The following is a 14,172-nucleotide window of genomic DNA, read 5'->3' on the forward strand; positions in this document are numbered from 1 at the left end:
CATCACCGGGGCCCGGCGCAGCCGTAGGGACGCCGCAGGGCAGCCATCACCGGGGCCCGGCGCAGCCGTAGGGACGCCGCAGGGCAGCCATCACCTGGGCTCGGCGCAGCCGTAGGGACGCCGCAGCAGCAGGCTCTGGTGGCTGGGCAGCACGTGCGCGTGGTAGTGCTCCACCAGGCTGCCCACGCTCATGAACAGGGCCTCGCTCTCCAGGTAGAACTTACACTCCTGCGGGCGGAGGGCGGTGGGTCAGGGGGCGCCCTGGCCTCCCCGCCTGTGCGCCATCTATAACTCGGGGAGCACGGCAGTGCCAACAGCGCACTCAGGCCTGCCCTTGGCCGCCCCAAGTGACATCCGCGTCTGCCTCCACCCTCAAGCCTGTGCACCCCAAACCCCTACCCAGGGGACCCCTGGAAAAGTCTGTAAATAAACCCAAGGTCTGCGGAGAATCACCCTGTCCCCTCCAGGGTCCGCTGGGGACAAAGCTAGGCCAGAAGAGGAAAGAGGTGGGGGGAGAGAAGATAGGAAAAGGGGGGGAGAGGCGGGGGAGGTCGGGGAGGGGGAGGAGGGGGGGGGGAAGATAGGAAAAGGGGGGGAGAGGCGGGGGAGGTCAGGGAGGTGGAGGAGGAGTGGGGGTGGTGTCCTAGAGATGCCTGCCTCAGCCCCCCCACTGCCCTCTCCTAGCAGGGAGACTGCCCTGCCCCCAGCACCACCCCTTGCTGAGCCCCCGAGCCAGGTCCGCTCCCACCCAGGGCCCTCAGGCCGGGCGCACACTTACCTTCTCAAAGATGCGGTAGTTCCGCACTTTGTTGGAGGTTTCGTCCCACACCACCAGTACCTGCGGGGGTGGAGAATGAGGATGGCTCAGCTGAGACGCAGCAGGACCTCGGGGGAGAGGCAGGGGGCAGGGGCATGGGGGAGGGGACAGGGGTCACCCAGCACATGGACAGCAGGGACAGACAGGCAGCCCCTGGCCTCTGGGGCTCCTCTGGCCCCAAAAGGCTTCTGACGAGACTTGAAAAACAGTAGCAGGTCCACACCGTAAACATCTCTGATGCGCATGGGGAAACTGAGGCTCAGTGAGGTCAGGGCAGGGCGGAGCTGGACGCACACTTCCTGCCGTTCCCAGTGCCTCCTCCTTAAAGGGCTAGGACACCCCCCACCAGAGTCCTATGACCCCAGCACCTCCCTCCCACTCGTGCCCCTGCTGGGAGGCGGCCATAGTTGGCCTCAATTTGCAGATGCTGTTTCATTCCTGAGAAGAGATTGGGGTGGGGGGGTCTGCTGGGCAGAGACCCCAGGGACAGAGTTGGGTTGAGATGATAAAAGAGGCCGCATGGGGCAGTGACACATAAACCGTGCAGCAGTCCCTGGGGACCTCTGCTCAGTGGGTGACCGCCAGGGCGTCCTCCCAGGGCCCCTACCTTCCCTGACTTGGTGGAGGAGTTTCGGATGCAGTAGAGACCGTCCTGCGGCTCTCCCTTGGGGCTTGTGGCTTTGAACAACCTGAAACACAAAAGCCACGCTGAGGGGCCAGCCATCCTCAGACAGCTTTCTTGGGAACCCCTAAACCCACTCCACGATGTGGCCTTTTCTCTTCTTGCTTGTTCTTTTTTTTGCCTTTTTAACTATTTTTAAGTGTACGATTCCATTATTGTTGTTGGGTGCCATCGAGTCGATTTCTACTCATAGTGACCCCATGTGACAGAACTGCCCCACAGGGTTTTCTAGGCTGTAATCTTTGTGGCAACAGATCACCAGGTCTCTCTACCGAGGAGCAGCTGCGTGGGTTCCATCTACCAACCTTTCAGTTCGCAGCGGAGTGCCTAAGTGTGCGCCACCAGTACAATTCGGTGACGTTAATTATATACACCACACTGTGCAACAATCATCACAAAGAAAGTATTTACAAAACTTTTCATCACCCCAAACAGAAACTCTGGACCCACTAAGCAATAACTCCACTTTCCCTCCTCCCCCTGGCTCCTGGTAACCTCTAATCTACTTTTGTCTCTATGCACTTGCCTATTCTGGACAATCGGACAATGTGTCCTGTTGTCTGATTTATCTCCCTCAGCATGATGTTCGCAAGGTTCATGCATGCCGTAGGATGTATCAGGAGTTCATTCCTCTTTATGGCTGAGTAATATTCCATTATATGTACATGAGGAGCCCTGGTGGCGCAACGGGTAAGCACTCGGCGGCTAACCCACTCGCAGCTCCACGGGAGAAAAGACCTGGTGATCTGCTCCCGTAGAGATTACAGCCTAGAAAACCCTATGGGGTAGTTCTACTCTGTCACATGGGGTCACTAGGAATCTAAAATGGACTCGACGGCACCCAGCAACAAGAATAAAGTATATATGTGCCACATTTTGTGTATTGGTTCCTCTGCTAATGGACATTTGGGCTGTTTTAACCTGTTGGCACCTGTGAACAATGCTACAGTGAACACCATGTACACATATCTGTTGAAGTGCCTGCGTCCAGGTCTCCTGGGCATACGCCTGGGCTGGAATTGCTGGGTTACACGGTAACTCTCTGTTTAACTTGTTGAGGAATTTCTCCTCTCGCCCTTCCAAGGGGACAGGCTGTCGTGGGGACTGGGTGGGCCTGTGCACAGCTCTGGGCCGGGAGCTGGGATTCTTGCTGCACTCAGGGCTGGCGACTTGTGCCAGCAACTGCCCAGCACCAACGTGAGGGAGGGGGACAGACGCGAGGCGGGGGTGGACACCTGGTACCCGTCTGTGCCCAAAACAAGGCCTCAGGAAAAGAAGAAGCTCATGCTGACCTTTCCACTTCGAAGGACTCTGTTGTGTTGATGAAGACCGAGTTGGGGAGCGGCACCTGGGAAGAGGCCGATGGCGGTCAGCACCCAGCCCACACCCAGCCCCACCAGCTGCCGGCCTGTGCGGGGACCCAGGGCTCTGTATGGTGTTCCATCCCTCCCTCAGCTCCAAGTCCCCGGGGGCTCCTAACTCGGGATGGCTAGCTGGGGTCCCTCTCAGCCTGCCTGCGCACCCGCCAGGTGGGATTTGTGCTCTCGTTCAGCCTTGCCTTCTCATAGCCCTCATCCGAGTCCTCCCTGCTGGTGTCCACCTGCGAGGGCTGCCAGGGCTTTTCAAAGGAGAAGCTCCTGAAACTCTGTCCATCGGGGGGCGATCGCCTAGGACGGGGTAGGGAAAGGAAGGAGAGACCCCCAACATGGTCAGACACGGGATGGCCACCCTCTGCCCCCTCTGCACACTGCCCTTCTGCCGGCAGCAGAAGCCAGCACCTTCCAAGTGACGCGTCACACTCAGCATCAGCGGAGTCCACGGGGTCGGGCTGCTGCAGCCCCATGGCGGTAAAGAGCCCACAACAACAGAGCTCCCGGGGAAGTCTGGCTGACCACCCTGGACAGCAGGAATCGCCTGAGGCCTGGAGGCCTGAGTTAGGGGCAGGGCTGTGCTGGCCAGGGGGCCCCGGGGGCCTGAGCTCTGGGGGCATCACATGTGGACGAGTACCCTGGACGCTGTGGGGCAGGGCCTCTGCCAGGCCTTGGGATCTCAGCCCAGGCATGACCCTCTCAATGGATGTGGAACAGGCCAAACCCACAAGCTGACCCCCAGGGACACACCCTCATGTGTCCAGAGGGGTCCTCCTTGGGCAAACCTCCCGGTCTTCAGGAAGGATTAAGGGACACCACAGGTGGCTGTGCTGACACGGCAGCGGGCAGTGGGTGAGGGCACGGCCCTGCAGTGCACAGGCTCCAAACCCAGCTCTTGGCACATGAGCAGCTGCCAGGGGCTGGGCCTTCGAGGCCCTCATGAAACAGAACCATGAGCATGACAGAGGACCCTCCTGGACACCCTCCAAAATGGGCAGCAGGGACCTCGGAGATGCCAGCAAGGCCCCAGGGTTGGAAGGGCACCGTGGTCAGAGGCACTGGGGGCATGGGGTTAGCATGGCCGTGCGAGGCTCACACCTGGTATCCTGGGCCCTCACCGCGCCAAGCAGGGTGCTCCACCCCCTATGGGTTCTAGACACCTTTGACCACGAGCCCTGGGGGTGGGTGGACCTGAGGGAGCGGGACACACTGGACTCTGGGACATGCCTTCCGCTGCCTGATCGGGACCCGGGACTGCCCATCCAGTAAAACCGAAAGTGCTTCCATCAGGACTCAGGGTGAGTCACAGGCTCTCCACATTCCGGCAATCTCCCCATCAGGAAGGGATCAGAGGCAGCTGGGTCTCTCCAGAGTCAGGAGGAGATACATCCCAAGCCGCAGGCAGGGCGGGAAAGGCCCGGCGCTGGGTCTGGGCCAGGAGGACAGTGGAGGCAAACCAGCGCGGGGTGGCTCCCGTCCCCAGTCACTGGGCCCAGGACAGGCGGTCAGCCCTGCAGGGACCTCCCCTGACCCCACAGGGTCCTCAGATGGCACGGCAGGGGTCCAGGAGGTCTGTGTCTCCGAGGCCACACTGACCACTGCCTCCCAGCTGGCCACCAGCTCCAGGCCCGGCCCATCCCCCCACTGGACTGGCCGTTACTCAGCGCCCAGGTTGGATCTGAGGCCCCCCACGCTCTAGCTCTGGATCAGAGACCCCCCACACCCCCGGGTCTGGATCCGAGGCCCCTTGCACCCCGGGTCTGGCACAGGGGGGCCGCTGGACCTAGGCAGGGCAGAGCAGTCAAGGAACCTGGCCTTCTACCAGAGGCCACACTGACCACTGCCTTCCAGGACAGCCACTAGTGTCAGGCCAGCCCCCTACTAGACTGGCAGTTATTCAGGGGCCAGGTTGGGTCAGAGGGTCCCCGCATCCCCAGGTTGGATCAGAGGCCCCCTGCATCCCCAGGTCTGGATCAGAAGCCCCCTCACACGCCTGGGTTTGGATCAGGGGCTCCCTGCACCCCTTGGTCTGGATCAGGGCCCCCTCTGCATCTTGGGTCTGGATCAGGGACCCCCTGTACCCCCAGGTCTAAATCAGAGGCCCCACACACCCCAGGTCTGGATCCGAGGCCCCTTGCACCCCCGGGTCCGGCAGAGCAGAGTAGTCAAGGAACCTGGCCTTCTACCTTGGGCCACAGCTGCCCAGCGCCCGCCCAGTAACGGGCTGTGAGTGTGGAGAGGGCCAGGTCACGCAAGGGTCCCAGTGGTGAGGAGAGGTGGGGGGCACCAGCGTGGTGCAGACTTACTGGAGGTGGGGCAATGGCAGCTTCTCTGGCCTGGGCAAAATCTCAGGCTGGGCTGGGGCCTCGGGCGCCGGCAGCTTCAGGGCAGGAGGTTTGGGGGCCACGGGGGGTACAAAGAGTCCAGGCTTGGCCACTTCCCTCGGGGTGGCCACCTCAGCCATCCTCAGAAACTTGGGCTTGCTGGCCGGCACGGGCGGGGGTTCGGGTGGGGGTGGCCCCCGGGAGGACAGGTGGAAGAACTTGAGCTTGTCACAGTTCCTGGTGGCAGTGGCGGCTGTGGCAGCAGAGATGGCGCTGGTCCCATGGGCGGGGATCCGGGGCTTCGGACTGGGGCAGGGGCTCTCCCGGAAGCAAGGGGGCTGCCGGAGGCTGGGTACAGTGGGCAGGCTACCCGGCGGGGGGTCGCTCAACCTTCGGGAGGCGGCGGGCACCTTGAGGCCGGGCCCAACCTGCCTCACCAGCGGGTCCCTCTTGGCGTCCTCAGGGGTCAGGCCTGCATCTGGGAGGCCACGCTTAGGGGGTGGGGGAGGCAGCAGCGGTCCCAGGCCCTTGGAGGTGAAGGAGTGGGCGCGGGACACCTCGGAGAAGACCGGCTTCTTGGGCGTGGGCACGGGGGGCGGCGGGTAGGCGGGCGGGTGGATCAGGGCATCTGCAGATCAAGGAGACCCACACCAGTGAGCAGGGCCATGTGCCAGGAGGCTGGGCCCACACGCCCTCTGCAAGGCCACCCGGCAAGTGGCCTGCTCCAGCCTTCCCCCTGGGCCCTGCCCACGTCCATCCTCCACACAGCAGCCAAGTCCCCAAGCAGGGGCCACTGGGGACTCCAGGGGTGGAGCTGAGAACAGAAGAGGCCAGGAGGATCTGAGGGTTTGGCCCGAGCGAGGGAAAGAAGGGGTGTCCAAAGCCAGCAGAAGGGGGCAGCGCAGCTGGGGAGGGAGGTGAGGAGTTTGTGTGCTTGGTGAGTTCCAGATGCTGTAAGACCTCCCGGGGGTGGGGAGAAAGTCAAGTGGACTGTCAGGGCACAAGCCTGGAGCTCAGGGGTGCGGTTCTGGCCACTGAAATGCACAGCATAGGGGAGACACTGTGTCACCAGGGACTGGAGAGGAGGGAGCGAGGAATCCGGCAATGAGGAGGGGCCCGCACAGTGAGGCAGGAGGGGGACCCCATGAGCACGGGGTGGCCTGGAGCAGAGAGTGCCAAGCATATGGTGGGAGGATGCCCAGGCCAGGTGCCACTCACGGGGAGCTGAGCATCGGAGGGGGCCTCGGGGGGGGTCACTGGGGACTGTGACAAGAGAGGTTTGGGGAAAGCAGGGAGAAAGTCTTCCTGGAGTGGTGGGCTGGAGGGAGGGGGAGAGCCTAGGCCAGTCGGGTCTGCAGGCAACGTCAGGGCACTGGAGGTCACAGCCATGAGCTGAAGGCGCCATCGGCACGCCCATCTGCATGGGCCCCGGGGCAGAGCAGGTGGACAGTCAGATCCCCCCAGGGCTGGGGGCCTAGCTAACAGGCTGAGACAGAAGGACGTGGGGCCGTGTGCGGCAAGGGGGCGATGAGTGGTGACATGGGCTCCGTGTGGGGAAAGGGGGACCTGAGGCTGGGCTGAGGGCAGAGAGAGAAGGTCCAGGGCAGAGGATTGTGGGTGCTGAGGTCCAGAAGGAGCCAGGAAGAGGGGTGGGGCCGGTGGAGAGCGGGGAGGGGGAGGCATTGGAAGAGAAGGAAGGCAGAGGCGGGGATGGAAGGCGCAGCCAAGACATCATGAGATCAGCACGAAGCAAGGGGGGCTGGAGAGAGGACAGGGCTGTGGGGCTCGGGGAGGGTGATCATGAAGAAGGGGGGCTGGAGAGAGGACGGGGCTGTGGGGCCCGGGGAGGGTGGAGGCCTGTAACCCAAGGGGCAGGACAGAGAACAGATGGATGGCAGGACTGAGGTACAGGACGGCCCGGGCCCTGTGCTGCCCAGTCCCAACCCATGACTGCCAGGTGGCCCATCTCCATTGCTGGGCTGTGAGCTTCAGGGGTGGGGACGGGGGCCAGGACCCTATGTGACAGGCTGACCCCCAATTAGGGCTCCACAGCGAACTGTCAACGAGAGGGAAGTGGGTGTGGATGCCTGACTCCTCAGTGTTCCTCCTTCCCCTGCCTCAGCCCCAGGCTGCCCCAGCCCAGGCATGCAATATGGGCCCACCTGCACCCTCTCGGCACCCTCGGCACCCTGCTCGCCATCCCAGCTGGGCTAACTGCAGAAGCCTCAGAATACCTGGGCCGCAGCAGGAAAACTGAGGCCCAGGAGGCAGACAGGCCTGGCCTGAGGTCACTCAGCCCAGAGCGGCATATGGCCAGCACCCCCACCTGGGAGGAGGCTCTCTCCCACTGGGCTCTCCCTGGTCTACCCATCTGCCCCGGCCCACCTACCCTCAAACTTCCCGGGTTCAGGGGAGTCGGGCTCCAGATATGAGTCGTCCTCATCATCATGCTCGTAGTCTGTGTGGGAGCAGAGAGGTCAGACCTGGCCCCGTGCCCGGCTGCGGTGAGGACGGGGTGGCGGGGCAGCAGACGGGCCCTCGGTCAGACCTGGCCCCAGACCTGGCTGCAGAGAGAGGACAGGGCAGCAGGGCGGCAGGGCGGCAGGGGGGCCCACTGAGCCCGGGACACAGGCAGGTCCAGCTGAGCCACAGAACAATACTCCCCCCGGGGAGCCAAGAGTCAGGGCGGCATGGGGGTGAGGACAAGGCGGCAGGATTTGAATCCGGTACCCCGGAGGTCATTGTCACTCTGCCAAAGGGACCAGTAGGGAAGACAGCCCAATATGCCCACTACCCCCGCACTGTGGTAGCCTGAGAGAAGGCTGGGTCTAGAGATCGTGGGGTGGGGACAGCCCTCACCTTCGTTGTCCATGGGGTATGCAGAGAGGCTGATGTCCACGGGCCGCTCCACGGCGCCGTAGAAGCTGTCTGCATCCGAGCTGGAGTCACTGAGCACCAGGAGAACAGGCAGGGGCGGGCAGTGAGCACAGGGCAGGGGCGGTCCTCGGCCACAATACACACACACAGACACACACGTACAGACGCACAGGCATATGCACGGATACCTGGACACATACATACACACAGACACAGAGAGGCATGAGGACACGCATGCGCACACACACACAGATACACAGATGTGGACACACAACACTCATTCACACAGACATACACAGACACACGGCACACAGATAAATACAGAGAGACTAGGACAGCAGACATCTGGACACAGGCAGACAGACACCCAGACATGCACACACACACACGCCGGTGTCCACACCCACACACACACTTGCGCCCACAACTACACACACTTGTGCACACGCCTGCGCACACACTTTTGCTGTGTGCGTGGGCTGGCTGCCACCTCCAGGAAGACCCTTACTCAGGGGATTCTGGGCCAAGCCCCCGGGGCTGGGAGGCGACTCACATGTCCCATCCCAGGTGCCCCAGAGATAGGCCTGAGAGGCCCAACCCCACCACCGCCTGCCCTGCCCGAGGCCCACCTGGTGTCCAGGGGCAGCTCCTTCTTCTCGTGGAAGTAGCCGATCTCCCTGCGCAGCAGGGCCATCCAGCTCTGTGGGTCACCAGGGCCACAGTGGGCATGGTGCCCCGGGCAGTCCCCATGCTTCACCTCCCACTCCCCTGACTGCTGAGGCTGGCCTGCAGTGACCACCCAGGCTATATGACCTGGGCTGGGCCGGGCCCCTCAGGCCTGGCAAAGGGCCTCTATCAGCCCCCAGGCACCTCTGCTCCCTGCCTGGGCCCTGGGACCAGCCCCCCGCAGCCCCGAGCACCTTGCGTTCATCCTCAGAGGAGGCTGAGAAGAACCAGGTGCGGTGCTTCTTGCTGATGTGGATGATCTTAAAGGGGAAGACGTTGTTGGACGTGGTCTCCTCAACTGCCCGCATCACCCTGTGGGCACAGCACCAGCAGTCACCACCTGGTCCACACAGCCTGACCACAGGGCCCACCGTCTCCACTGCAGGGACAGCTCCCAGCCCCCGGACGGGGACTGCACCCACACCAGGCCCAAAACACATGGGCAGATCTGCTCCGGGCTGGGGCCTAAAGCCTTCCAGCTGCGGGACTCACATGGGCAGGAGCAGTGGGCACACAGAGGGGCCCTGAGGCCTCGGAAGGCTGTGTGTGAGCAGCTGCATGCAGGGCCCTCCACTGCCCACCAACGCCGGTGCTGACCGTCTTCGTGGGGACGTGCCCTTGCACCGCCGGCCTCGGCTGGGCCCTGGCTGCTGTCAGGGCTGCGTGAGGCTTCGTGGTGACCTCCGCCCAGCCCCCACTGCCCGGCAGCACCCCAGGCGCGTTTCAGGGAAGCCCAGTGACTCATGTCTGCTCTGCAGGCTGCTCCCCGCCCGGATGTGGGGTTTTCAGAGAAATGAGATCGGCTGCCATAGGGGTGGCCCTCCAGGCACCCGGGCAGGGGAGGCCGTTCTGGCCCATTGGGGGCCTGGAAGAGCCCCTCAGGCCCAGCTGGCCCCGCCAGGCTGGACAACGCTGTGGGGCCCAGTGTTCGCGGTGCGGCCGGCACCTGCTGGAGGCCGGAGGGCAGTGTGTTTGGGGAAAGTAATGATCCTCACCAGTGGCCTCAGGGCCAGACCTCCCTGTGCCCGTCCAGACACCCAGAGGGGCCCCGGAGCCTGCTCCTGCCTGGGCTGGTGGCCTGGGCTGCTCCGCCAGGGATGTGACGAGGTACGACCCAAGGCCCTGGAGTCTCACCCCAAGGATCCCAGTCCCGCCCTAACACCTTGTGACCCTGGGCTCACTGGCGCCTGCTTCTCATAGGTGGGAGGGGCTAGTCCCTCACAGCAGGTGGGGAGGGTCCAGACTCATGCTGCAGGTTGCAGGGCCCGGGAGGGACAACACCCAAGACCACAGCACCCAGGGAGCCACCACTTAGACTGTGCCCCGTGGAACCCGAAAGCCATGGGGTGGACCCCGCTTGGAGCTACTGGGCCCACATGCACCGTCCCACCTCATGCAAAGTGCCAGGCCCCTGATAGCCTGGGAGAGCAGATCAGGGATGGGGTCCAGCCCACAGCAGGCAGGAGGCCCCAGAGTGCCAGGGTCAGGGCCAAGGGCAGGCTGGGCTCCTGGCTCCTTCGAAGGAGGCTGTCGTGGGTGAGAGACAGGGAGGGGAGGGACAGGAAGCAGAGCCACTGGGCGGTGGGGACTCTGGAAAGCAGGCTGCCCCAGCCCTTGGGCCTGTCCCTGAGGCCACAGGCAGCCCCCAGCTCGGCCTGATCTCAGCAGAGGCTGCGGACAAGGGGCCTCAAGAGTGGAGTCCGGGGGCGCAATAGGAGGAAGGGGTAGGGGCAGGGTATGGAGACAGTGAAGGAAGCAGCAGTGGTGGGACACGGCCCGCAGGGGATGAGGACAGAGGCCATCTCCAGAGGTCTGGACTCTTCTGGGTGGGAACCCATGGGGCGGCGGGCAGGGCGGGCACTCACCGGTTATAGCCGCTCAGTGAGAAGGCGCCCTGCGGGGAGGCAGACGTGCTGCTCTTGAAGTAGTAGATGCACCGCTTGTGGATGATGACAAAGCGCAGGGGCCCTGCGGACGGCAGGCAGAGCAGGGCTGAGCGCCAGCCCCCGCCTCTGAGCCCATGGGTGGAAGGGCAGGGAGCTGGGCCACATGGCGCTCTCCCCAGGAGTCCACTGTGGGCCCAATGCAGACATCTTCACAGCCATTCACAGGGAAGAGGTTGACTCGGGCTGGGTGGTGCCACCATGGCCCCGGGGACAAGGGCTGGGAGGCTAGCTTGAGGGTGGCAGAGCCAGGGCCGGAGGGGCCCATGGCAGAGGGAAGCCTGGCTGGGGGGCTGGCTACAGGGCTGCCAGGTGGCTGCCTCTCCCCCAGGCCAGCAGAGCAACAGTGGGAGCAAGCGGCAGTGCCAGGGCCCAGAAAGCGGGCCAGCCAGCCACCGTACGAGCCAACCCCCAGGCTGGACAGCTGTGCCAAGAAGCCCACACTCTGTGGCCCGGGACTGGTCAGTTTCCGGCCTCCTTGGAGGCTCCTGGTCCAAAGGGGAGCCCAGCTACCCGGTGCCACACTGGGACCAAACAGCCCAGCCTGGGGCAGCTCAGCCAGGCAGCTCAGGGCTACGGAGGAAGGGGGCAGCTCTGGGCACAGGCTGGCGGTACCTGTGGCCGGTTGGAGGGACAGGCCAGGCCCTGGGGCTCTTTGGCCTTTGGCTCTGGCAGCTGGGCACCTCCCGACCCTGAAGACTCCCTCCCCCAAGTCTGCTGTCCCGGGGGCCTGAGCAGGGGTCCCGTGCAGCTCTGGGGGTCCAGTGCTCAGCCAGGGGCTCGGCTTGCTACATGGCTTCACTACGGACCGACTGACAGACCCAGTCATTGAACTGGGTAAGGCAAGGGCCACTCCCAGGGAACCAGAGCTGCCGGGCGACCCTGAGGTCCCCAGCTCTGGCCAGCAGGTCAGCACTGGCCTGTCCCACCTATTTACCAAGATACACCCCCAGGGCTCTCTCAATAGTCCTAGGGGATGGGGAGGCCAACCCCAGGTCCCCCAGGAGGTGCCGGTCACCAGAGAGGGGTGGGAAACTCCGGAGGGAGGGCCCACCTCACACCGGGTAAGAAAGCTGAGGCTCAGAGAGGGTGGTCACGTGTCCAAGGAGGCCCAGCAGGGCCTGGCTCTGCCCCCACGCTCCCTCTCCCCCCACCAGGCTCTGTCCAGAATTCCAGACAGTGCTTCCCTAGCCCCACCCAGGAACTCACATCTGAGCAGCTGCAGCTGGGTGCCCCCCTTCTTGTGCAGGTAGCCAGCCTTGGCCACACCCCCGGGCATGGTTAGCAGGTTCTGGGCACCGATGGCCTTCATGGGCACGGGCCAGTAAGTCTCCTCTGCCGCCATGAAGCTGCAACACAGGGGAAGGGGACAGCTCAGCCAGGGATGGGGACAGGACAGCGCAGCCTGGGGCACGCAGGAGGGCACCGCCAAGATCCTGTAGACAGCACAGAGGGCCAGGCAGTGAGGGGTGAAGAAACGCCAGGCTCAGGATGGGACGGGGCGGGGAGGCAGGGCCACTCCATCCCTCCATCAGCCCCATGGGGCCACACACCCAACCCCCAGGGATCTTGGGAGCTAGGTGTGTCCCTTCACTGTTCACTTAGCACACACCTACTGCACACTTGCTGCACACAAGGCCCCTCAGGAAGGCCCTGGCCAAGGTCGGTCAGGCCTGAGCCCCTTAACCACCCAGAGTCTGAGCGTCAGTTGAGCCTATAAGGGGGTCTGCCTTGACCAGGAAGTCAGGGAGGGCTTCCTGGAGGAGGTGGCACGGGTGCTGCAACCTGAAACCAAAAACCCAAACCCAATGCCGTCTAATAATTCGAACTCATGGCAACCCCATGTGTTACCAAGAACTGGGGTTTTCTTGGCTGTCGTCTTTACGGAAGCAGATCACCAGGCCTTTCTGCCACAGCGCTGCTGAGAGGGTTTGAACCACCAACCTTTTGGCTGGTAGCCAAGAACAAAGCTGACAGCAAATCGTCTGTGCCACCCAGGGACCTTGGGAGGGAGTCAAAGAGGTGCAGGGGCTGGGACAGGCTCCCAGCACCCTTGCCACCAGCTCTGAGTCTCAGCAGGGCATGAGTGAGGAGCACTTCACCATCCACCCCACCTGCCCTCAGCTGGCTGCCACCAGCCTGTTGTTGAGGTCCTGAGACCAGGAAGCGAGGGAAGTGGGTAGCCAAGGGCTTCCAGCTTCCGGTTTGAATGGTCTAGGTTCTCATTCTGGGATCCTCAGTCTCCAGGGCTGTAGAATGGGAATACCTGCCTTCAAGGAGCGGGGGGGGGGACAGAGGCAGTGGCGCTTGGCAGGCAGCACACCATGTCAGCAGTGGCCAGGATGATCTGTGTGCCCATCAGCCTCGAGCGTCACTCACCTTCCCCAGCCAAGCCCAGAGGGGATCACAGGGGCACGGTCACCTTTGCCCCAGAATGGGCTGACCACCTCGACGCTGACCGCCCAGCATTCCAGGCTCTGGCATCAGGCCCCACTCCTTTCTCCAGTTCTTACCAAGCTCCAGCCACTCTCCCTGAAACCTGAGAGGCCGTCTCACACTTCCGGCCTCAGCCTCTGCCCGGAATGAACTCCACCCTTTCCCATCTGGCAAACTCCTACTCATCCTTCAAGACCCAGATTAAGAGTCTCCTCTTCCGAGAGGCATCCCCAAGTGCCCAGGCACATTCGGGACCTCCCCACCCCAGGTGCCTCTGAACAGCACGGCCCTACCTTGTTGTCTGTGACTACCCGTGCCCCTGCCCCCACCCCATCCTGGGCCAGGTCCCTTCTGGGACCCCAGTGGAGATGGGCGGGAGCAGGCGTGTGGCCAGTGTTCTGTTGAGCCCAGTAGTGGCGGCCCCTACAGTCAGTCCAGGAGGCCCAGTCTGGACTGAGACTCTTGTTGCTATCACTCCCTCCCCTCAAAAAAAAAAAAAAAAAATTCCCCACACGAAGAAAGCCCCTCTGCTCTGAACAAGCCAGCACCCTCTGACAAACGTGCGACAGAGCTGTCACTGCCTCCCAGGGCCACGAAGGACCCCGGCTGCCTCGGAGCCCCGGGCCAGAGCCACTCCCGATCCCCACGCCAAACCAGGCAGCCCCGGCAGAGGCGCGGGAACAAAGGCGCGGTCACACCCCTGCGGCTGCCGACCCAGCCTGGGGACAGTGCCCCCGAGGACCGGGAGGGAGGGAGGTGAGGGCGGCCTGCGTCCACCCCGTAGACCCCCGAGCGCCTGCCGGCCGCGCCCGCCTTTGTTCCCGCAGGAAGCGGGTGGGCTCAGAGCAGGGCGCCGCCCCGGGCTGCGGGAACGGGGCTCAGGCGCCGGGGTCATAGTCCAGGGTCCGGGCTCGGCTCCGGGGTCCGGGGTCGGGTCCGGGGTCGGTACTCACGGTGTCCACGCAGCGGGCAGCGCGGCCGCCGGCTTCCGGGGGGT

General features: G+C 63.6%; 1 protein-coding gene across 2 annotated transcripts in view; it reads right to left on the minus strand.

Annotated features, from left to right (window-relative positions):
* Positions 1-90: 90 nt before the first annotated feature.
* Positions 91-14,172, minus strand: part of SH3BP2 (SH3 domain binding protein 2) — a 20,988-nt gene continuing 6,906 nt past the window's right edge. The window contains exons 1-13 of one of the 2 annotated variants that reach the window (XM_004383513.1): positions 14,129-14,145; positions 11,949-12,088; positions 10,662-10,764; positions 8,991-9,108; positions 8,700-8,770; positions 8,053-8,141; positions 7,583-7,651; positions 5,176-5,821; positions 3,058-3,166; positions 2,792-2,847; positions 1,425-1,506; positions 779-838; positions 91-228 (exon numbers count right to left, since the gene is read on the minus strand). In XM_004383513.1, coding sequence (XP_004383570.1) covers positions 91-228; positions 779-838; positions 1,425-1,506; positions 2,792-2,847; positions 3,058-3,166; positions 5,176-5,821; positions 7,583-7,651; positions 8,053-8,141; positions 8,700-8,770; positions 8,991-9,108; positions 10,662-10,764; positions 11,949-12,084 — 1,677 coding nt within the window. In that variant the 5' untranslated portion in view covers positions 12,085-12,088; positions 14,129-14,145. Of the gene's footprint in view, positions 229-778; positions 839-1,424; positions 1,507-2,791; positions 2,848-3,057; positions 3,167-5,175; positions 5,822-7,582; positions 7,652-8,052; positions 8,142-8,699; positions 8,771-8,990; positions 9,109-10,661; positions 10,765-11,948; positions 12,089-14,128; positions 14,146-14,172 lie in introns of those variants that run through there. The other variant, XM_004383512.2, reaches the window with a different exon arrangement.

This window comes from Trichechus manatus, unplaced genomic scaffold, assembly GCF_000243295.1.
Source record: "Trichechus manatus latirostris isolate Lorelei unplaced genomic scaffold, TriManLat1.0 scaffold00111, whole genome shotgun sequence".
Lineage (NCBI taxonomy): Eukaryota > Metazoa > Chordata > Mammalia > Sirenia > Trichechidae > Trichechus > Trichechus manatus.